A 24,716-nucleotide genomic window follows, 5' to 3' on the forward strand; every position below is an offset into this window, starting at 1 on the left:
GGGTGCTAGCAATCCAACCTTGGATCCACTGCATGCAAAAGTGAGGCGCCACCTCCTTGAGATGATGATATGTAGTAACTTCAACATGTGCTATGGAAACCCTCACTGCTCATTCTGCCCCATGGGGCCCTGGACTTCTGACCCCAAAGCCCCACCTTAATAGCACCACCACGTGCATTTACGTGACAAGACGTCTGCATTTTCGCTATGTTTAATTTCCTCCAAGAAGCCCAAGGTGGCAAACACGGTTCTCATTTTATCCTCACAACTGTCCTGTGAGGTAGGCTGAACTGAGAGGCAGTGACTGGCCCAAGGTCACCCAGTGAGCTTCATGTGGCTGAATGGGGGATTTGAACCCTGGTCTGCTAGGTCCTGGTCTGATAACGCACTAACCGCTACACCACACTGGCCCACATTGAAATGTATGTCATGCAGCAAGCTAGTCTGATCACCTATGTCATGAAAGGGGGGTTATCTACAAAATGCAGCAAGCTCCCCAATCAAGCTGCACAGATGGAGAATCTGGCACTGGGAACAGAGCTCTTTAACTCTGAAATTACAGGTTTCTTTTCTTTTTTTAAAAAAAGCAAGTTCCTAGCCCCTAAGAATAGGTTTCTTTGCTACATCTGAAAACTTGGGGGCTGAGGAGGATCGGGGGGGGGGGGGGTCTGAGAACACTTCAGCACCTTGGATAGCACTTTGCTCTTTCCCATGATCTGCAGTAATAGAATAAATTATGCACAAACACGCAAACACAGACTTAATCGGCATACATTATACAGGACATTTAGCTGTGAATGGCGCAGAATAACGCAGAGATGGAAGATAAGCAATCTTGGATACCAGGGTACTGCTGATGTTGAACTGTCTACAGTGTGTGTGTTTGTGTGTGTGTGTAGTGTGTGTGTATGTGGGTTCAGGAAAGTAGACATCTAAACAGACACAAACAATCCACATGCAAAACCAGGAGACATGTAAGCCACAAACAGGAAGCCCACAGATGTTTGGCTCATACAAGGAGCATGCAAACGGCACAGATCCTCAAGCAAAGCACGGCCCCCAGGGCATTGAACATGAAATACACATCGCCTGTAAATTACTGCAACCAGGCAACAACACAGCACACACTTACTCCAAAGAAGAGTTGCGGTGCTGCACAAGAAGAGGCCACGTCTCCCTGCTCCACACCAGCACACAATCAGTGACGCACACTGCACCAGCACAGCACACTGGGCCACAAGGTGCACTACAAACGTATGGCCCTGAGAACGAGAGGCATTGTGTGGCTCCCCGACCGACAGCTGCAAAGAGGCTGAGCGCACAAGAGGCTAAGAACGCCCACACACACAGTCCCAAGGAACACCGGCCATGCCACAGGAAGCCGCGGGCACAGAGCTGAACAAACATGGTGCCGATATCAGAAGAAGATGGCGTCAACACAAGGACACCTAGGTCTCCAAAGCTCTGTCTGTGTACAGGAATCTTGTGCATCCCTAAGTCACACACACCTGCGAGGCCTATGCTGCAAATCTTATATCAACCTTCACTGCCGCCCAGCTATTTTTGGGACTATGAATCCCATCAGCCCTGGCCAGCACAGTTTGAAGATGTGTTTTCATGAATCTCAGGGTAAGGAGAGAGATGAGCTATGCTAGATATTATGTGTAAGTGGAGGCTGTGCTAGATGTCACATGTAGGCTAAGACTAGGAAGTGCAAAGCATATTAGTATTGCTTTCCAGAGGTTGCTAGACTACAACTCCCATCATCCCTGATTATCCCTGCTGTAGAAGGGCTAAAGGGCATTTAAGGCAACCTGCTGGCTTAAGCTGATGGGAGTTGTGGTCCAAAGCAACAGGAGAATGCTGTCTCAAGCAAAAAATAAAATCAGTTTGGTCTAGATCCTCTGGAAGGGATAAACCTGTATCTAATTAATACCACTTTCAACCTGCAAATGGGGAGTTTCACAACTGAATATTCTGAATATTTCACAACAGAAAGTTCCTGCTGTGTAAAGGTAACTTGCATCTTAGGGGAAGGCTATGCTGGAATACTTTTCCCTGACATGCTAAGCTTCTGCATGCAGGGATTTGCTGGTAGATTTTTTTTTTTACACAGAGGTGTTCAGCTGCATGTGAGATGCCGCAGGCCGCACACAGTTTAACCATCTCCCTGAGAACTGGAAGCTTAGATGCAGCACTCTCTGCAGCTCACAGATGTGCATGCATGCGCACACACAGATATATATAATTGGAGGATGCACCAGCACAAGATAACCAGCCTCTTAGGGAAGGGCTACGCTGGAACACTTCTCCCTGACACACTACGTTTCTGCATGCCAGGATTTGCTGTTATTTGTTTACACAGCGAAGTTTTTTACTGTGTTTGAGATGCCACTGGTGACACACAGGTTAACCACACACACACAAAGATATACCAGGAGGGTGCACCAGCACAACACACAGACGGTACACGCATATATTATAGTTCAATTACACCAACAGCTTAAAAGTACCAGAAGAGATTTAATGCCTCTTAATGCAGACCACAGGAGCTAATCACGATGAAGTCAGTATTGAGGTCAGCGGTGGGTAAAGGAAACCCCTTTATGTAAAAAAAAAACCTGCCCAAGGAACTGATAAAAAGCCATATAGATACCCCTGGCAGTTACCTTCAGCTGACCAGAACCATTAACCATTCTACGGTCAATACCCACAGCCTTTAATCCTCACATTCAATTTATCTTTTTTTAAAAATGAAAGTAGGTAAAAGCCAGCCAGAAATCCCTTCTCACCTGTACATTCCTGAAGATGGACGGGGAGCTCTGCAGCTTCACAAGAGAAAAAGCATTCTGAACATGCTCAGAAGTATCCTACTGTGCAATCCCATTTTCTAGGGCTTTCATTTTAAAACCAGGGCAGGCAGGAAGAGAGCAAACAGGGGGAATCAGGGCTGCAGGGTCTGCCATGCGGAAGGAAAGCTGACCATGTGGAGATCAGGGGCAGGGCGGCCGACACCCTTCCCCCCATGTGGCTGTGCTTTTTGGGCCACGGGGAGGCCCAGATTTTAAGGAGTTACATCACTCTCGCAGCATCCAAGGTCGGAGAAGAAAACTCAAGAGGGACCTTTCGTTCCCAGCCTCCTCTCCCCCTCTCCCCGGCTGCACCGCCCTCTAGAAACACCGCCCCCTGGATCTCCTGGGGGTGTATTTTTAAAAAGTCTTTCTGCCCGCAACCCACTTTTCCCTTCTTCGGAGAGGAGAACAGCAGGGAGGGGTGGGGAGGCAGTAAATCCGCTTCGCTCCAAACGGAGCCTTGGCATGAATTATTTACAGCTGCTAATGAGGGCTGCCTTGTTCTGTTCTGAAGACATGACAAGTTTCATTTCATTTCATTAACTTTCTTTTTTTTATGGTAGCCTCCTCACCCCCCTCTCTGGTTACCCCTCCACCCACCCGTCTATGCCAGCAGCAGCAGCTGCATCAAAACCTTTGTATAAAACGGCTACCTCCACCCCAGACCAGACCTGCGTGGCAGCTGCAGATTCTCTTATGAGGATCCAACGTAAAGTGGATTGGGAAAGGGCTTTTATCTCATTTTCCCCCGGCACTAGAACTTGTGGACATCCAACGAGGCTGAACGCTGGAAGGTTTGGGACAGATAAAAGGAAGTCTTTCTTCGTGCAACGCATGGTAAAAACTGTGGAACTCACTCACGCAGGAGGCAGTGGCAGCCCCAAACCTGGATGCCTTTAAAAGAGGACTGGACACAAAAGCTCTGCTCTGCTGTCACAGCTGGAGGAAGCAACACTTTTGAATACCAGTTGCTGGAAACCACAGGAGGGGAGAGGTCTCTTGGGCTCAAATCCTGCTTCTAGGTTTCCCATGTGTGAGAACAAGATGCTGGACTTGATGGCCACTGGCCTGATCCAGCAGGCTTATCTTACTGAACAAATCAATCCAAAGCCTTCTGCTCTCACCCCTGAAAGGGGTTGCATATCAGAATTCCAAATAAGCCAACACTCCAGCACTGACTGTCACTAAGGTTCTAGTTCTCATTAAGGCAGCTGGTCAACTTCAGTCTCAGCACCTGGTTCTCATGATGATAAGTCCTTACATGATGGTTCCTTTGTCCCCCAAAAAACCAGAAAAATAGGCAGGAATTCTCCCCCTCCCTGCCCAACATAATTTTTCTGCAAAGGGACTTTGAGGAGACAGAGGTATAGCCCACACACAAGTTGACTGTCTCCAAGCAAACTATCATTCATTCATTTGGTCACTTATGCTGCTGTTACTTATCCCACCTTTCCTCCAAGGCACTTAGGATGGAATACAGCTCTGCTCCATTTTTACCCTCAAAAACAACCCTGTAAGGTAGGCTAGTAGGGTAAAAGAGAGAGAGAGCACCTGGCCCAAGGTTGCTTCATGGCTGGGTGAGGAATGGAACCTACATCTCCCCTGTTCTAGCTTGGTACTATCCAGCGTTCCACAACATGGACACCCTTAAGATGTTCACAGACTGCAGGCCCCACCAGCCCCAGCCTCAGGATGGCCAAGGATGATGGGAGTTGAGACCCTTGGAGAGATAGTGAGTTTGTGTCGGAAACACACACAAAATCTTCAGCCACAACTTCCTGTACTAGGCCCTCATGGCTGCTTTCCTGTTCACAAATGTAACTGATGCAATCTCAGGAAAGGTATAAAGTAGGAATAATGTGATTCATCTCTGAATGGAAGCCCTTCTGAGTCCTGAAGGGTCTCTGGCAGAGAGAGGGGGGAGAGCTTTTCCCCATCACCTCCTACTTGATGCTTTTATTATTCAAACAACAACAGCAACCCTGGAGATGCAGGGGATTTTTTTAGAAAAGCATCTCTTTATTAAGAAAATGGATAAACCGTTTGAACTAAAAAGCTCTCCAAACTACGTGCAGATAAAATTATAGGTAAAAATATAGCTGAAACCCACAAACCAGTTAAATATATATAAAGAACTACCACTGTTAAAACAAACAAACAAAATCAATTTATTTATAAAAATATAAGTAACAGAATCATGTGTCCAGATTAAACCTTGGAATCAATGTTCAAAACTCCCGTTGTTCTAGGCACATTTTGTGACAGGGAATTTCATTAGAGTGAGCAGTTTCTGAGCTCAGGGTGCAGTACTGCCTAAGATTTCAGATTAAAACTGCAGAGTGGAAGGAAAGGAGGACCTTTTTCTGCCTCCCCACTTCCAGCTACTCTCTGAAGAATGGAGAAGAGACCCTCTTCAGAATATTAGGGGGGTGGGCAGGGAAGGACTAGACCAAATGAAAAACGAACATAATATTTTAGCTGCCATTCATTTGTTTTCAGCTTTGTATTCTTATTATAAAAAAAGTGCGCCTAGACATTCCGTTATTGTGCCCATAACCAAGGTTCAAGGTGCCATTGAGCTCCTAGCTTTCATATCCCAGTTTCTAACACTGCTTGGAATATCAGAAGGTGCATTATACAAAGTCAGAACCTCTCAGCTCAGTATTGCAAACTCTCATTGGCAGTAGCTCTTCAGGTTTTCAGACAGGGGACGTTTCCAGCCCATACTTGGAGACACTGCCGGGAACTGAACCTGGGACCTTCTGCATGCAAAGCAGCTGCTCTACCACTGAGCTACAGCCCCACCACAGCTTATAAACCACAGCTGTAAGTGCAAAGCTCTAGGATATCAGTTTAAAAAGACATGGCTTCCTGTGAATATTTCCGGGAGCTGTGGTTTGTTAAGGGTGCTGAGAATTGGCATGAGACCTCTATTCCCCTCCCAAAGCTACAATCCTCAGTGTTCCCAGGGAAGTGGGATGGAAGGTGAAGCCACTCTAGGATTTGCAGCTCTGTGAGCGGAACAGGGGTCTCCTAACAACTCTCGGCACCCTTAACAAAGTTTCCAGGATTTTGCGGGGGAAGCCATGACTGTTTAAAGAAGAATGACACTGCTTTAAAGGTATAGTGCAGAAGGGGTCTAAAGTAATAGGAATCTAAGAAGCTGTCTTATACTGAGTCAGACCCTTGGGGTCCATCTAAGGCTGTATAGTCTACGCTGACAAGCTGTGGCTCTCCAGAGTCTTGGGCAGGGGACATAATAATAATAATAATAATAATAATAATAATAATAATAATAATAATATTTATTATTTGTACCCCGCCCATCTGGCTGGGTTTCTCCAGCCACTCCGGGCAGCTTCCACAAAAACCAAAAATACACTACTAATATGTCATACATTAAAAACTTCCCTGAACAGGGCTGCCTTAAGATGTCATTCACATCCCAGCCAGGAAATGCCAAGAACTGAACCTGGGGCCTTCTGCACGCAAAACAGCTTATCTGCCAGAGTTCTGACCCCTCCTTCCTTCCTCATTTCCCCAGTCCTCCGATTACTCTGCAATTGCCATAGGAGAGGGGAGCATTATCCACATGTCACAACATCAGCACCAGCTCTAAGACTCAGAAAGAGAACGTAGGGTTAGCTATATAAAACTGGGTGGGGTGGGGTGAGAGGTTGCATCCGAAACAAGATGTGTCAAGATGGCTGCATTATAAAGTGGCATTCAGAGGGCACCAATACCCCCAAAAAATCCCCTCACAGCTCTCCCTGCACCCCATAAACAAGCAGGTAGACCCCTGAATTCTGCTCAGGTCATGGGCAACAGTTGTGCCAAGGACCAAATTCCTAGCTCCAGCAGGCAAAAGGCCTCCTTTAAGGACAGCTGCCCTTCTCCCCCCACCGCACACACACATCTCCACAGAGCAGGCCTTCCGCAGCTGCGTCCATCCCCCTGCCAGGCGATGCAGCAATCCCAGGGAAGGTCTGCCAAGGCAAATTGGGGGCCTTTAATCTTCTAAATGCACCCTCCTTCGGGATCCAGAGCCGGCCCTGCCAGCTGGGCATGGAGGGATCTAGAAAAGGCCACGACAACAGGAGGCAATGCAGTTTCCAGAAGGAACATGGTGGTGCTGGCCGCTGCAGTCTTGCTAGGAGCCTTGGGGGGGGGGGGAGCCTGGATAGGGAGGACCTAAATTAAGTTGGGATGGGGACGACACAACTGTCTGTAATTCTGACAGGCAGGGTCAAGCTGGGGCAGCAGAGCCTAGTTTGGGGGATGGCAGCCCAAGGATCAGTGTAGCACACAGGGATCAGACGCTAGGATTCATTCATCTTTTTTTTTTTTTAACAACTGCAATGCTCCTACAAAAAGGGAATAGAGGGGAAGGGTGGCTCTTTCTCCCCCCCTTTATTAAAAAGCAAAGCACATAAAAAACAAACTGAACTGATCAGGAACCCAAGTCATGAAAGTCCTTCTTCACTCTCCCATTCATAACTCAGGAAAATTTACAGTATAAACACTGACGCCATCTGTCTATAAAGCTGACGCACAACCTCCCCCCTCCCCTGCTCCCCCAACACACTCATATATACACACACGCTGCTTACTTCACATAGATCCCAAAGGGAACTGAAAGAGCTGACCCTCCTGACCCTCCAATATTCCTGGCCAAAGGACTACTCCCCACCCCCACCCCAAACCATCCAACCCTAGATAATTATCTAGATGACCTGTGCTTTTCCTGGGGGTATCCCTTGCAACCCATCCACATCCAGTCAGACGCACATATAAATACCCTGCACCCCAATATTCTGTTGTCCAGGTCACAAATTTTCATCTTCTATCCTTTCCAGAAAAATCCCAGTCATGGTTAGTTTATTCACAGACCCTCCCACCCCACTTTGAGTTCCAGATGAGATGGGCCTTCTGAAGACCATCTACGGCCCCTCATGACCCACACCCCCAATGCCCTGACTATCATGAAGCCCCCTGACCCCACTATTTCAGCCCCTCTTAATCTCCTTGCATTCCAACTCAAACACAGGGACACCCCTCCAATACAGACTTTCCAGAACCCCAAGGCTCTGCTAAGACCCTCAAATGCTGCCCCACTCCTGACTTTTATCTCTTTCCTAGCCATCTTATCCTGCACCCCTGGGAATCCTTGTATCATTTGTTGGGGGGGGCGGATTTTAAGGACAAGGCCATCTATGGGTCTGGGCCCAGAGTGGAGAGCCAGATGGGCTGAGAGGAAAAGGACGTTCTGCCTTGTGTCTGTTCCCACCCACCCACGCAGACAGAAAACCATTTGTTTACCACCACTACCCCAAAGCCGCCCCCATCCCGCCCCATGGAGCTCAGACCTCCCAGAGAACCCAGGAGTCCAGGTTACCTCCCACTCACTCACTCTCTTGCAACCCAATAAACCCCAGGAGAAAATAAAAAATTCCCCTCCCCTCATTAGCCTTGGAGTCCTGGCTCCCTTCCCATAGGCATACCTCCCCCTCAGCCCCCCCAACCCAGGAGTTCTAGATCCCACTATTGCCCCTTTTCACTCTCCTCTGAAGTCCCTATCATGTCACACCCTGTCTCTCCCCCTTCCGCCTGGAACTCCATCTCCCCCCCCCAAAAAAGTACCCTGCTCCTTCCTCCAACCAATTTCTTACTTTCCCCCACCCCAAACTATCTGGCTTGTACACACCCCCAAAATACAAGCTGCAGCCCTAGTGGCTTTGAACCATGCCCCACTTTTTAACCCCAAACTCCACAGAGACTCCACCCTTTCCCCTCCTCCTGCCCCCTCACTATTCCTCCCTGCTGCTGATACACCCCTCCCAGGCAAAACGGAGATTTCACTCCCTCCCCATGTTCACCCATCCCACCCACTCCAATGCCATGACAGGGGTGCTCCCCTCCAGCCCGCTTCCCCCCCCAAACCCCGTACCGTGAGCAGGTGCCTTTGCCTCTTCGCCTTCCGGACGTTGCTAATAAACCTTCGCCCCATTTTCTTGGCATACCACACGGACACAAACATGATGCCCCCTGGGGCGACGCTCCAGAGGGTGGCAGGAGGGTGGAGAAACAGGGAGAATGCCCCCTTCAAGATCTTTGTATACCTCCCCCAATATTTTCCTTTTAAGACCACCTAAACTGGCAGAGCAAGACCAAAATATATTTTGGGGGGGGGGGGGAGGGTTTAAATTCACCAGGCAAATATTAGGGGAAAGGGGGCATTGTTTCCCCCTGTGCCCCCTTTCTCTCGGCTCCCCTCTGCCAGGATGCAGACCCGCCTCTCTCTCTTGATGGAGTGGGGGGCACAATGTCCCCCTCTGGCAGAAGGAGGTGGAAGGAGCAAGCAGGCTGCTTAGGACCCTCCGGTCCTCACCACCATCATCATGCCACCCTCACGCTCTCTGCCTCCTCCTTCCCTTGCTCCCCGTCAGGTGGACGGAAAAGATGCAGGGAGGGAAGCCAAACAATCTCCCTCTCTCTGTGTGCTCAATGGGCCAGAAAGAATTCAATGAGAAGGGGGGGGGGTGGAGAAGAAGAAAAAAGAGGGAGGGGGAAGGAGGAGGGGGAGGGAAGGAAAAGAAAAACAGGTGGAATAGGAAATTTCCACCAAGGGAGGAATAGATCTGGAGGCCAGCGGATGGATGGATGCTGGCAATCCCTCTCCGCTCACCTCTGGGGGGGGGGGACCACCGACGGGCAAGGGGCCCGATCCACCCCGGCGAGAAAGCACTGTTTGCACCCCCTCCCTTCGGGGCTAAAGGCTGTTTGTGACTCCCAGCATCCCTGAGCTTATCTCTGCCCCCCCCCCGCTCCACACACACACACACACACTCACGCAGACTGCCTCCCCCCTCTCTCCTTCGCTCGCAGCGGATGGCGAGGCAGACGGCTGCCCAGATGGAGCCGGGTTCGGGTTCTACGTGCCTGATGGGGCCCAAGGAGGCACAGCGGCGAAGAAAGGAGGTTTTTCCCTCTGGAAAGGATGGAGTCTTGCTATTCCTGCCTTGCTAGAAGGCAATGATCCCCCGCTCTCTGGTCCCGGGTGGTTGGGCTCAGGTTTGGCTTTTGGAGCGGGGGGAGGGAGGGAAAGCTAGCGGGGTTGAGGGGCTCCATCCCTCTTGAGCATCGCTCATCAGGCAGGCAGAAAACGGGAAAGGGGGAGGCACCTGGACTTCCGGTGTGTGTGTGTGTGTGTGTGTGTGTGTGTAGGTGGGGGGGCGCTGGGGAAGGACGCCAGGACGCCTGGGTTCTCAAGAGAGCAGAGGAGGTTAGGGCAGAGGGGAGCTGGGAGGAGTTGGGGGAGAGCTGGGAGCTTGGGCTCTTAGGGAAGTGGGGGAGGCATATTATTATTATTCTGGGAGCAAGGTCTGCTGGATTCTTTGGGAAGGGAGAGCAAAGAGGCGAAAGGGCGAGGAGCTGGGAAAATCCGGTAACCTAGAGGGAGAACGGGGAACAATGGGTTAACAAAAGAGATGTTCCAGAACCCCGGGCGCCTTGTTTCTCTGGGGCAGTATGGGGTTGGAGAGAGCCCAACCCCAGGTTTTCTGGATACAAAGTGCTTAGATGAGGACAAATCGGGAGGTGTGGGGGAGGGGAAGGGGCAGAACTCCTGAGTTCTGGAACAGAAAGAGACCATGTCCTTGTGGAGCTGCAGGTGTCAAGAGCAGCCACCAGGTGGCGCCCTTACCACGCTGAAAGGAGGCACTTTGGGGTGCTAAGCGACAATGGGGCTTTTCCTGGAGGCAGGGAGAAAGGAAGAAGAATAAGGGGCAGAAGGTGAAGGAAGCGGGGAAAAGAAGAGGCCTCCTAGTTATCAGCGAAAGGGTTTTTGCAGGGGCCAGGCACCTGCTTAAAAAGTGCAGGGATGGCGGAAACCTCGCCGCAGTGAGCTTTGCACAACCACGGCAGGCTCTCACTGAGCCCCAAGGATGCACCTCTGCGGAAAAGACCTCTGCTAAATATCCCTTGCTCAGGCCTGCAGCACAGCACCCCCTGGTGGCTCTTTCTCCCTCCTCCTCCTCACGCCCTCTATCAGCCCTTGGTCTGGCGCTCAGGTTAATTGGATTGGGAGGAGGCGGCTTCTGTCAGGACAGGCCTCTTAGGTCACCTCTCTGATGGGATTAGAAGCACCACAGCAGTCCCCTGCGGAAAGGTGAGGGCGGGTGATCCGATGAGCCCCATGAGATCTGCGCCCACCACACCACATGCCAGGCCCGGCTCTGTCCCGGGAGGAACTCACCCCACTCCAAAGAGAAGATGCGTTAGCAACCTTAAAAAGTCACAGTCCTCCAGTTTAGGTTAGGGCATGTGTTGAAATAAGTAGTGCAGTCAGCTCCAGCCAACAGCTGTGGACACTGTGACTCTGGTGGCGAACCCACACGTCCAGGACCCCATGTTCCTATAGTCTCTATAGGCCTCTTGAAGGGTAAAACAAGACAAGGGGTTTCTAAGGCTTAAAGCCAGCTGCAAGGACTAAATCGGGACAGGGTTACAGTCCTGTGGGGTGGGGGAGGGAATTAACATACACATGCAGCCTGTATGTTGTGGAGGACTCCCTGGTCCTGAATGGGGTAACTGTGCCCCTGAAGGACCAGGTGCGCAGCCTGGGAGTCATTCTGGACTTACAGCTGTCCATGGAGGCACAGGTCAAATCTGTGCCCAGGGCGACTGTTTACCAGCTCCATCTGGTACGCAGGATGAGACCCTCCCTGCCCACAGACTGTCTCGCCAGAGTGGTGCATGCTCTGGTTATCTCCTGCTTGGACTACTGCCATGCGCTCTACGTGGGGCTACCTTTGAAGGTGACTTGGAAACTACAACTAATCCAGAATGTGGCAGCTAGACTGGTGACTGGGAGCGGCCGCCGAGACCACATAACACTGGTCTTGAAAGACCTACATTGGCTCCCAGTACGTTTCCGAGCACAATTCAAAGTGTTGGTGCTGACCTTTAAAGCCCTAAACAGCCTCGGTCCAGTATATCTGAAGGAGCGTCTCCACCCCCATCGTTCTACCTGGGTACTGAGGTCCAGCATCGAGGGCCTTCTGGCGGTTCCCTCGCTGCAAGAAGCTAAGTTACAGGGAACCAGGCAGAGGGCCTTCTTGGTTGTGGCACCCTCCCTGTGGAACGCCCTCCCACCAGATGTCAAAGAGACCAACAACTACCAGACTTTTAGAAGACATCTGAAGGCAGCCCTGTTTAGGAAAGCGTTTAATGTTTGATGTATTACAGTATTTTAATATTTTTTTGGAAGCCGCCCAGAGTGGCTGGGGAAGCCCAGCCAGATGGGAGGGGTATAAATAAATAATTATTATTATTATTATTATTATTATTATTATTATTATTATTATTATTTCCATGGTTTAAAATGAAAGAAGCTGATATTGAGTCAGACCACTGGAGTCCATCTGGCTCAGAATTTCCCCCTCTGACTGGCAGCAGCGGCTTTCCAGGGTTTCAGATAGGGAGTCTCTCCTACCCCAACCTGGAGATGCTGTCGGGGACTGAACCTGGGACCTGCATGCAAAGCAGATGCTCTGTCACTGAGCTGCAGCCAAATTTCCTAAGAATAAAGCAAGATTCTAGCCCTCATCGTTCAGAATGAAGGGCTGGAATAGAGAAGAACATGGGAAGCTAGGTCTGTCTGGCTCAGTCTTGTCTACACGGACTGGCAGCAGTGGCTCTCCAGAGATTCAGGCAGGGAGTCTCTCCCTACCCTGCCTGGAGGTGCCATTGGGGATTGAACCCGGGACCTTCTGCACACAAGGCAGCTGCTCTGTCACAGATCTTACAGCCCTCCCCACACCACCGCAAGGCTACCATGAGGCCCGCTTATTGGGGTGGTGTGTGGTGGGGGCAGGGAGCCCCATTGCGACAAGATGAAGTGTGGATGAAACCCCCCATCTCTTCTGCCAAGTCATCCCAGCTTGGCTCTCACACACATGGCTGTTAGGGGGTGGCTGAGCCCCATGGATTCTGCACCAGAACCAGATCTCCTTCACCTTCTCTCCTTTATAAACTTTTTTTTTTTTAAAGAACCTTTGCTTACAGGAGGGACGCTGGTGGCGCTGTGGGTTAAACCACAGAGCCTAGGGTTTGCCGATCAGACGGTCAGCGGTTTGAATCCCCGCGACAGGGTGAGCTCCCGTTGCTCGGTCCCTGCTCCTGCCAACCTCGCAGTTCGAAAGCACCTCAAAGTGCAAGTAGATAAATAGGTACCGTTCCAGCGGGAAGGTAAACGGTGTTTCCGTGCGCTGCTCTGGTTCGCCAGAAGCGGCTTAGTCATGCTGGCTACATGACCCGGAAGCTGCACGCCGGCTCTCTCGGCCAATAAAACGAGATGAGCGCTGCAACCCCAGAGTCATCCGCGACTGGACCTCATGGTCAGGGGTCCCTTTACCTTTACCTTGCTTACAGGGGAGCTGAGCCCCCAACAAAAGGTGAGACTCCAGCCCCTCCCAGCTCCTTAATTTGCAGAGAGGGGGCAATACACAGAGTCCTGGGACCAGAGAATCTTATTTCCTCTTATTTCCTTCAAATGTGTGTGATTGCATACATACATATGAATTAGCAAATGCAAGTAATTTGTGCCACGGACCTGGGCTTAGAGTCTTTGAAAGACCTAGCAGCACTTCCTACCCTCACCCCACCCCAAACCTCTTGGATTCTGGTATATCCTCTTCCAACCTCCTGCAAGAAATTCTGCCCCACACCCAAGTGCCTCGGGTCCCGCTGGCCTCTGCTAGGAGGCTTCCTCTCCCACCGCCCCCCGCACCCAGAAGAGTTTGACCAACAAAAGGATCTTGAATTCTCCATTGAAGGTTTATTGGTTGTCGTTATCATTACTAGAATTAATTTATTAATTGTCTTCTAACCCACCGTCTCAAAGCGATTTACATATAAGGGAATTAAAATCGTTCATAGTAAAGAATTATCCAGCTGTGAGAGACCGTTTTAGGGTTTTAAACCACAACTAAAGGCATTATCGTACAAAATTGGTATATTTTAGAGCAAGGGATAGGTTCTTGAAAAGTTCTACTCTACCCCACTGCTCCCTGGGTCTGCTTGTGACCAGTCACAAAATGGTGGTGCAAGGGGCAGAGTCAACCACAAAATGGCGACATCTGGAGAATAGGTACAATATAGGCTGGTCAACACTGATAGCATTTTCTGCGGCTGTCTAATCCCTCTGCGGAAATGGCTTAATTCTTTGGTGCAGCAGTTTCCTTGTGGTAGGGAGTTCCACAGTCCAGCTAAGTAGAGGCTTTAGCTCTGGAGGCATTGGGGAAACAGCTTCCACATTTTAGGCACAATTTCCTGATCCTGAGTCTTTCAGACTGGGCATGCCCTCCCATTTAATCTGCATCCCATTTGATCCCACCAAAGGTTGGGGAAGCTGTGGGCACATTACATTAAACACAATCCCTATCTCTCCCGTACCTATCCTGTCATTTCTTAAGAAATACTGCATTTTGACGCACTTCCCTCCAAACCATTTTCAATCTGAATTGAGAAAATGACCTAGCTGCATTTTAAGAGAGTAACCCGTGCACAGTCGTAGACTGGAGGAATGGGACCCTGTGGCCTTCTAGACATTGCTGGTCTCCCAGCAACCCCAGAAGTCAGCATGGCCAATGGCCAGGGATGATGGGAGCTAACCGTCCAACAACACGTGGGGAACCACAGGTTTGGCTTGAAAGGATCAGCATCTATTGGATCCTTTTTGGTTTTACACTTTCCCTCCCTGCCAGCTAACACCAGTACTTATCAGCCATCGCTGCAGTTAACTTGCACCTTACTCCCATCCCGAAGTGCCTGCTTCTTTCATCGCTCATCCCTGCTCATTTTACTGTCATAAGAACATAACAGCATTAGAAGAGTCCTGCTTGATCAAGCCAATGGTCCGCCTAGTCCAGCATCCTTTTCTCACAGTGGCCAGCCTGCGAGAAACTTGCAAGCAGGATCCAAGCACAAGAGCCCGCTCCAGCTCCTGCAGTTTCCAGCGACTGGCATTCAGAAGCACAGTTACCTCCAACTGCGGAGGCAAAGCAGAACCGCCATGGCTAGTAGCCATCAACAGCGCTCTCTTCCACGAATTTGGGGATACAGTATAGGGAATTCACTCCATTCCTTTGATCATTGTGGTTGCCCTTTTCTTCCTCTTATAGCACCTTCCTTTTCTTATACCCTTCTTCTCTATTCCCAATTTGGTATTACAGTAAGCCCACAATTTATGAGTTTGTTACGTTCCAGGGATCACACCTAAAGCCAAAATTGTGTATAGTCAAAACCCATTGAGTTCAATGGAGGGAAGGGGGAATGCCAAAGTCATTTTTCCCGGAACCCCAACCCCTTTCCACCTCTTTTTATTTTTAAATTTGCCACATGCATAAAGTCGAAGGTGCACAAGTTAAATGCACGTAAATTGTGGGCTGGCTCACTGTATTACTTAAAAAAAAATATTTACACTGTTATCTCTCTTCATTGTCCATCTTTGCCTGCTACAGATCCACTCTCACCTCATGCTCTAACTGTCCTCTCCCGTGCGCCTATGCGCTGTGCATGTGAGGAGCTGCTGCTGCTGCTAGTGTCCCTCCGGTCAAAAGACTACTGCATGACCATGGGGCAGACTGCAGTGCAGAGGCTCAATGGTGGTGGCCTTTGACGCACAGTCTGAGAAATGTTGATTTTTGTGGATCTGCAAGAAGCAAGTTCTGCATATATGCTACATCAAGCAAAAATAAATAAATCTGGGTGTTATATAACCGGGGGGGGGGGGCTTTAAAATTTGCATACTTACTCCTACACCAACCTAAATTGGTCACAAGAACACCAGAATATGTATATAACACCTCTCTGTTCAGATATCTGTACTGGTTGCGCCCATTTGCTATGGGACCAAATTCAAGGTGTTACTACTAGTATATAAAGCCTTTAACAGCTTGGGACCAGTATACTTGCAGGATCTCCACACCCCATATATGCCCACTTGACTGATTTGATCGGTGGAACTGGCACTGCTACACATAACACCTGCTAGGCACTTGTAGAAAATCTATCTTTTAGCATGGCAGCACCCACATTTTGGAAGTACCTGGCTATTGAGATCAGGCAGGTGCCTTCACTGTACGCTTTAAAACATTTTAGTTTAGGCACACCTATCCAGGGCCAGGCACCGAGAAGTTACACCTGTTCTATCTCCTGTTGATTTTAACTCATCTTTCCAATGCTTTGATATGCTTGCTTTTAACTGCTTTTTTTTTGCTGAGATTTTTAATGTTTTATTTCACATTTTTGCAAACTGCTTAGAGGGTTGGTTGTTTTTCCTACAATCAAAAGGTGTATAAATTTGGTTAAGTAAATAAAATAATAATTGAGCCCTGCTGGATCAGATCTACTGGAGAGTGAAGGTAACCCGAGAGGTACAATGTTCCTGAAGACAGAGGATCCAACCAGCTACCGTGATTACTGACCTACCCATCCACCATGTCCAAAATAAGGTAACATTTCCTGTGCTATTAAAAAATATATGCACACACACATTTTAGAATAAAAGAAAGAAGGGGCGGAGGGGAGAGAGAGAGAAATACAAACTGACAACGACCAGGAATTCAACCCTAGAATGATGGGGGAGAGGGGATTCTGCAAGGCCTAGAGCAGCCATTTGATTAGATCTGTCAAGGGGTCCTTATTCACCCTTTGTCAAAAATTATTATTCCAATAATTCACAGGAAGGGGCCAGTTGTTAGAAAAATGGCCCTCTCCCAGCCTGTCTTCCCTCATTCCTCGTAAGGAAGGTAATTCATTGAATTGCACGCCAGTCCAGGCCCTAAATCAGCCAGTGCACCAAAGCCCATACACAAACACCAGTTAAGAAGGAGATCTTGATTAACCAGGATGCTCTCCTACACAAGTTTCAATGGCCGGAAGATGCACACCAATACACTTCTTCGGGAGTCTAATTCCTCCACCCATCTTTCCCTTAAGCGTAAATTTCCCATAACTTTCCCCAGTACCGCGTCTCTCTCCTCAAATGTGTTTCCTGGCCTTGCACAGTTATTCCCCCACCTCTAGTCTGACCTCTCTCCCTCTCTCTCACAGAAATGGTGCTGTACGTAAGCATTCTACGACCTCCCCTTCCCCCTTGAGCAGTTATGGGAGCATTCTAGGGAGCACAAGACTATGGCGAATGGGGAAGGGGTCAAGTGGCAGGCTAAGTCTTTTATATCCTTACAGCATTTGCTGTTGGGGGGAGCAAGCTCACTCACAACAGAGACAGGACCGCTTGTAAATTTTTGACAGTGTCAACCACACAGATGACACTATATAAATAATACACAGCAAGAGGGATGACAACGGTTTTTAAAACTGGTTAACTCGCCAGTATTTCAGCAGCAAATTAAATTTAAATATATATGCATGCCGCCCATCCTCAGTGGAAAAATCCTTGCCGAGGTTTTCAAGAGACATGCCCATTATGTAACTGTAGATGTAACTTACAATTTCTGCCAACTCTGCACAAGCCATCTCAGCATCTTCTAATCCTGACTATGCCAACTTGGCGCCTTCCAGATGTTGTTGGGCTACAACTACTATCAGCCCCTGGGGCTGAGGGGAATTTCAGTCCATAACATGTTGGGGGGGGGTACCAGGCTGGCAAAAGCTGTTGTACTGCAACACAGTGAAGACTGAGTGAAATATCAACGTGGCCCAGTGACACAACCTTCAACAGCCCAAATCCTGGAGTTTTTGCTCTTTGCTAAACTCATTGCTCTTTGCTAAACTCAAGCTACCAGCATGAGTTTGTCCAAACTGCGGGAGGCAGTGGAGGACAGGAGTGCCTGGCGTGCTCTGGTCCATGGGGTCACGAAGAGTTGGACACGACTAAATTACTCAACAACAACAACAACAAACCCATTGATTAAGTGGGGTGGGGAATGTCGCCCAGTTAATCAGATGGTGATTAGTCACACCAGACTGAAGTCTGCAGTCCTCAGAAAGAAGGACAATTTGCTGTATGGTTGCAACTTGCTGGCACATTTCCCCTAACTTAGCCTGTGCTGTTCCACATCAGAAACAGGAGTTTGGGTAGGAGAAAATTATCCAATCCCAACATGCTCTCCTTTCAAGCATGGCAACGCTCACCAACCTTCTGCCCCTCTCCCATTCCATCCCCACCCACCCCCTTGGTAAAATGGCACACTGTGCCACATCCCCCACCCACCCCATGCTATCTTGAAAAGGTTCCACAGGGGATGGGGGTAATACATGTCTTCTTTTAGGTTCTTCAATGACATGGGCAATGTGGATGTTTTAATAATGTCCTACCATACAGGGCTGTTGTGAAGAACAACCAGAGACCACTACAAAGAGTAAAAGCAGCAGCAAGTAAGCAACAACCCAAGAAAACCAACACCACCCTTCAGCAGCTTTCTAAAATGTTTCTTAAAAGCTTTGGAGAGAAAAAAATCCTGGTGCCAAAGGATGATAACAAACCGGCAATTTTCCCTGAGGAAAGCGTTCTGCAACTAGGGCCCCACCCTCCTCTGAAAATCTTAACAAACAGGGAGGTACATCTAGAGACCGGCATCCCTTCAAGTATGCATAATACTCGTATTTATTACAACAATTGATCAAAAACCACCACTTCACTCTGCACAGCGCTGACTAATTAATTTCAGGATAATTGGCCTTTCTGGATTTGAACCCACCAACACTTAAGATGAATCAGGTTCTGCAGGCCGCACACCATCAGGCTTTGAAACAGGGCGGATCTGAGGTGTGTGGTGGGGGGTGAGGCCTTCCTCCAATTCTTCATCCCCCTCCTGTTCACCAAAATCACATGTGCTGCTGATGCACAGATTGTTTTGCCGGTCACCCTCCACTGTGAGGGGTTACTCCCTCACAACAATGTCCCACAAAAAAACTTTTTGTCCAAAAGACAACTCCATATCCGTAACCCACACCCCACCCCGCCACCCATCGCAGCCCTCCCCACCGCTTCTCACAATGATAAATACCTCTCAGTAGGGTAGAGCGGAGGCTACGTGTGATGTGAGGTTCTGATGTCTCTGTGTGAGGGTCAGCATCCAATATGGTGGATACAGAACGGAAGAAGCCATGCACCACAGCAGACAAAGACACAGCAGGCACACAGACTAGTGCTTAGCCTGAGCCCAAATAACATGCCACAAACCACAGAATTTAAATGTTGGTGTTATATCCTGGAGACAGGGTGGTACACATTCAGCCGTGTGAAGCTCACTGGGTGACACCTCAGGCCAGTCACTTATTTTGCTTATAGGGATCTGAAATTTAGACGGGTTCCAAAATTTGGCCATTGCTGAATTTGAAATAGCACGCATCTTTTCTGGGAAGGGTTGGTTGGTGCGGGTGTGAGTGTGTTTGTATTCTAGGGAGCAGCTGAGACACTGTCAAATGCCAATGGTGCTGAATGACAGAATCCTCGTGCAAATGCTTCAACACAGTGGAAGGAATGCCCAAGAGCCCGGCTGCTGGATCAGGCCAAAGGGGGCCCATCCCGGTCTCAGTGGCCAACCAGATGCCCATTATGGGAATCCCACAAGCAGCTCCTGAGCGCTCTCCTCACCTGAGATTCCCAGCAAGACCTGCTTAAATGAGTCTCGCACCAGTGCTCATTTGAAGGAAGCAAAAAATAAATAAACAAAGGTTTCCATTTCAGGGGAAGAGCTCCAGTTGAGGGAGCATGATTCTTTCAGGTCTAGCAAAGACACAAACCATAAGCTAATACGCCACCAACTCTCACAGTGATAAACAGACACACTAAAAAAAGCACCCTTGAATGTAGCACACATGTGTAACTGTAGCATGCCCAAAAATATACAAAGATGCCCAAGTCACACCCTATACGCTAAGATGTCACACCCACCAGCGCTTGTGAAAGACCATAAGTGCTTCAATGAACGTAGGCAGATGTCTCCAGTGCCACTGATGTTATGATAACAATATTCCTCCTGCCCAGGGAGCAAAGCATACTTTCAAAAGCATTTTATATGCTCAGGCACACCCTGCTGTTCCAGAGATGCTTTATATTGTTAAGGAAGACCCGGAAAAATGTGTCTATGTTTTAAAAAGTGATGTGTGCTGATGCACAGGGAAGGAAGCATTTGTGTCTCTTTCAGTCTTTCCCAACCTAGTGCCCTCCAGGTGCTTGAACTACAACTCCCATGTGCTGTCTGGGGCTGATGGGAATTGTAGTCCAAAACAGCTTAAGGGTGCCAGGTTGGCACAGGTGATTCTATTTGCTAAGGCACTGGCACTCCCCCCTCCAGAAGCATACACTCATTAGCTACCACATATTATAGGAAGACACACACTCCTTCCAAGAGCCCCCTCCATACAGACACAATCGCAGTCATGACAACCCTGCGCTGAGTCACTGTGCTTTGAAAAAACAAAAGGGTTGTACAGTTGCACTTGCCGTGAAATACACACACACACACACACATGTGCATGGAGAGCTTTACGTGGACGAATAACAACCCCACACAGAGAAGCGAAAACAGCGCCACACACTCCCTCACTCGCACACCTATCAAAACGCCAAAGTCTAAACCTTGCCACCGCCCAAAAAATCACACATACGGCCTACTACAGAGACAGCAACAGCCAAACGCCGCCTGACACACGAAACACACACATGCTGCCACGTGGACAGTGGTGTCCAGGAGCTCCAGTGCAGGCCACAGGTGGGTGCGGGTGTGGCGGAGTGCGGGTGTGGCAGGGGTGGGCAGGGCCGGGTGTGGCAGGATGGTGTCCCCTCTCCTGGCCGGGGCACCCGCGCCCCCCCTTCCTACCTTCATGGGGGAGATGTGCGAGTGAGACACATAGCCGTGGACGCTCTCGATCTGGGACAGGTTCTTCTCCGCCACGTGGACCAGCTCAGGGGCCTTTACCTGGTTGGGGAGGTGGGCGGGGCTGTGCTCCAACGGGGGGCTGTCTTCATCTTGGTAACGATATTTCTGAAAGGGAAGAGGCAGAGCGTCAGTGCCACGGCACGCCATGGAAGCAGAACACTGCTGGGTCGGCATAACAGTGCCATGTCAGGATGCGCACCCAAGCCTCGTCACCTGAAACCAGGGCGGGGAGCAGCAGAGACCACTCTGCTTGCTTGGCCCTGCGCCTCCCCTCCCAGAAGCCTTTGCAAAAGGAATCAGTTGCTGGCAGGCTTTCCCCCTTCTTTTGCCCTGTGTCCCTAAAGAGCTGTATGGCAGCCTGAGATACAACAGGTACTGAACCCCTTGAGATGTGGGGATAAGAAAACTTTTACCTGTGCCCCTCACAGCTTCATGGCAGGGTAAAATCCATGGCAGATTACAGCATCCCTTGGGGAGACTTTTACCTGTACCCCGAAACAGCTGCACACGGGCCTTGAGAATAACAGAATTGTAGGGACCACAAGGGTCATCTAGTCCAGCCCCCTGCAATGCAGGACTTTTTTTACCCAATGTGGGGCTTGGACACACAACCCTGAGATTAAGAGTCTCATAATCTACAAAGGAGGGACGCGGGTGGCGCTGTGGGTTAAACCACAGAGTCTACGACTTGCCGATCAGAAGGTCGGCGGTTCGAATCCCCGCGACGGGTGAGCTCCCGTTGCTCGGTCCCTGCTCCTGCCCACCTAGCAGTTTGAAAGCACATCAAAGTGCAAGTAGATAAACAGGTACCACTCCGGCGGGAAGGTAAATGGCGTTTCCGTGCGCTGCTCTGGTTCGCCAGAAGCGGCTTAGTCCTGCTGGCCACATGACCCGGAAGCTGTACGCCGGCTCCCTCGGCCAGTAAAGCAAGATGAGCGCCGCAACCCCAGAGTCGGTCACGACTGGTCCTAATGGTGAGGGGTCCCTTTACTTTTACCTTTAATCTACAAACTGAGCTATGGTAGTGGAGCTTTTACCTGTTGAATCTCCATCTGCCATGCAGTTCAAGGCTTGGCAGAAGAGGCAAAAGACCTGCCCATCTGTTCTCCCTGTATTGTATTCCACCTTTACGGTCACCATTTCCTCTCCTGTACTAGCAGTGGCCAGTGCTTCAAGCAGCAGTATCTCCCAGCTGTATACGGAGATGCCATTGGGCAACTGAGCCTGGAACCTTCTGCATGGCAAGCAGATGCTTAGCCACTGAGCGACAGCCCTTCCCCCACGTTCTCATGGGCTGTTTGCCATGCATCCCATCCCCAATAAAGGCTAGCTATGGTGCAATAAATCCAACTGCACAGAGCATAAACTGTGCAGACCCAGTGAAGTTCATGTTTCATTGATTTATCTATTGAGCAAGGAACTGAAGACTGACCATGGGCCAGTCACTAACTCTCAGCCTAACCCACCTCACAAGGTGGTTGTGAGAATAAGCGGAGGGGGGCGGATGGACCGTGTTCACCCGCTTCAGCTCCTTGGAGGAATATTGGGATTTGAACAAAATAAATAAGTACCAAACAATAAAATGTTTGGGATTCCCAAGTCCCACCTGACCCCTTATTCTCCCCCTCAATCTGAGATCCTCTGAAGGGGCATCTGGTGATTTCCTATACCTCTGAAGTTTAATTGAGCTTTCAGTGTGGCAGACCTTGCTTGCCCTTTCCAACTCCCTGCCTGTAGAGGTTTGGCAGGAACAATACCTGCCTTCTTTCATAAGTCTTTTGAAAACTGTGCTTTTTAAGACAGGCCTTAACAGTATGGTTTTTTTCCCTTTTTACCAAATGTATCTATTGGTGTTTTATTAGCTGGTTTTTTTTCCAGTTTTTACTGATGTTTTTAGTTCTGTTTTATATGTACACAATGATTTTTTATTGTGCTCTATGTTGTAAGCTGCTTTGATGTATTTTATGAAAGTGCAGATCATAAACATTTAAATAAATAAATCGTCCCTGAATATAGGCTAAAGCTGGCTGGGGCTTCTGCAAACTGGGAGTCCATCCACGGCAGGGGGGGAGCTCCGATGGTGGCTCCCCACCTCCCCTATTGACTAAGGGTTGCATTTATTATTTAAAAAAAGCACTTTCACACACAAAAAGAATCTCAATTTAAAATTCACCTCTCCCACCCCACCATAAGCAACACTTCATACACAAGACCTCAGCACCTGAAACTGCAAGATCCAAGAGTACCTGTGCAAGTGTAAAGTTCCTTCCTCTCACTAGAAAGCAGCCATTCCCATCAGGCCTGAGATCAGTCCATGCCTCAGCAGCCTTGCATGAGAGGTGTTAACACATGGGCAGAGACACCATCCGGAGCCAAACCACCTGCCTCCTCCTTTTCCTTCCTTTCTGTGCTTTTCTACAGATAAACCACATTCAGGGGAGAGGATGGGGAGGGACTTCATCCAAATCGCTCCTCTCTCGTGCTCAGCTGATATTTCTCCAGCTCTGGAGTTGCTTTTGTGGTGTTTTGGTTCTACCACTAAGCGCTTTCAACTGCTAAACTGTCATGTTTTAATTTGTCTGGGTACCCGCTCAGGATGTGGCACCTGTGGGATAGATGCTAAAATCAACCAAGAGTATACATAAACACATAGCAGCACATTATGCGTATATAAACTATGGAACTCCCTCCCTCAGGAGGCAGTGATGGCCACCAACTCAGATGTCTTTAAAAGAGGACTGGATGGAGTCACGGAGGATATGGCTACAAGCCTCCATGGCAATGCACTAGCTCAAGTGCTGGAGGCAATATGCCTCTGAATATCAGTTGCCAGGAATTGCAAGTGGGAAACCTGGGAGCTTCTGCATGCGAAGCATCTATCCACTGAGCTATGATCAGTGGGTAGAGCAATGATCTAGGTAATTATCTATCCTTGCCTTCTATCGAGAATGCTTTAACAATCAACCCCTCTTCCCAGGTAACTTCGTGAGGGGAACAGGGATCCCCTAACAACTCTAAACACATTTAACAAACTACAGCTCCCATGATTATTTGCGGCAAAGATGGGGTGAGCTCCCATTGCTTGGTCCCTGCTCCTGCCAACCTAGCAGTTCGAAAGCAAGTCAAAATGCAAGTAGATAAATAGGTACCACTCTGGCGGGAAGGTAAACGGCGTTTCCGTGTGCTGCTCTGGTTTGCCAGAAGTGGCTTAGTCATGCTGGCCACATGACCCGGAAGCTGTACGCCGGCTCCCTCGGCCAGTAAAGCGAGATGAGAGCCGCAACCCCAGAGTCGGCCACAACTGGACCTAACGGTCAGGGGTCCTTTTACCCTTTACCTTAGCTTTTAAGTGGTGCATGCTTGTCATCCACCAAAAGTGAATTATGAGTAGCGGACGTATCTTTTCCTCCCACCCACATAAATAATAATAAAATTGGTAAAGGTAAACGTACCCCTGTCCGTACGGGCCAGTCGTGTCCGACTCTGGGGTTGTGCGCCCATCTCACTTAAGAGGCCGGGGGCCAGCGCTGTCCGGAGACACTTCCGGGTCACGTGGCCAGCGTGACAAGCTGCATCTGGCAAGCCAGTGCAGCACACGGAAACGCCGTTTACCTTCCCGCTGGTAAGCGGTCCCTATTTATCTACTTGCACCCGGGGGTGCTTTCGAACTGCTAGGTTGGCAGGCGCTGGGACCGAACGATGGGAGCGCACCCCGCCGCGGGGATTCGAACCGCCAACCTGACGATCGGCAAGTCCTAGGCGCTGAGGTTTTACCCACAGCGCCACCCGCGTCCTAATAAAATTGGTATCTTGCTGTAATTAAAAAACGAACAATTTTGTTGAGATCAAAAATCTTGGATGGCTTTAAAATAGAAGGAGTTAAATTCTTGTTGGAGAGGGCTATGGATGGTTACTAACAACCATGTCTATCTGCTACCACAGTTGGAGGCAG

General features: G+C 49.3%; 1 protein-coding gene across 17 annotated transcripts in view; it reads right to left on the reverse strand.

Moving 5' to 3' along the window:
* Positions 1-24,716, reverse strand: part of DLG4 (discs large MAGUK scaffold protein 4) — a gene marked incomplete at its 5' end in the record, with an annotated part of 144,078 nt that overhangs the window by 29,785 nt on the left and 89,577 nt on the right. For 7 of the 17 annotated variants that reach the window (XM_083580879.1, XM_083580878.1, XM_083580867.1 and 4 more), the window contains one exon: positions 20,804-20,869. The exons of 1 other annotated variant lie outside the window; for it this stretch is intronic. In XM_083580879.1, coding sequence (XP_083437005.1) covers positions 20,804-20,869 — 66 coding nt within the window. Of the gene's footprint in view, positions 1-8,799; positions 9,653-20,704; positions 20,870-23,010; positions 23,370-24,716 lie in introns of those variants that run through there. 9 more of the 17 variants (XM_083580875.1, XM_083580864.1, XM_083580880.1 and 6 more) reach the window with 4 other exon arrangements.

The sequence above is a fragment of the Podarcis filfolensis genome, assembly GCF_964270895.1.
Source record: "Podarcis filfolensis genome assembly, chromosome: 13".
In the NCBI taxonomy this organism is placed as follows: domain Eukaryota; kingdom Metazoa; phylum Chordata; class Lepidosauria; order Squamata; family Lacertidae; genus Podarcis; species Podarcis filfolensis.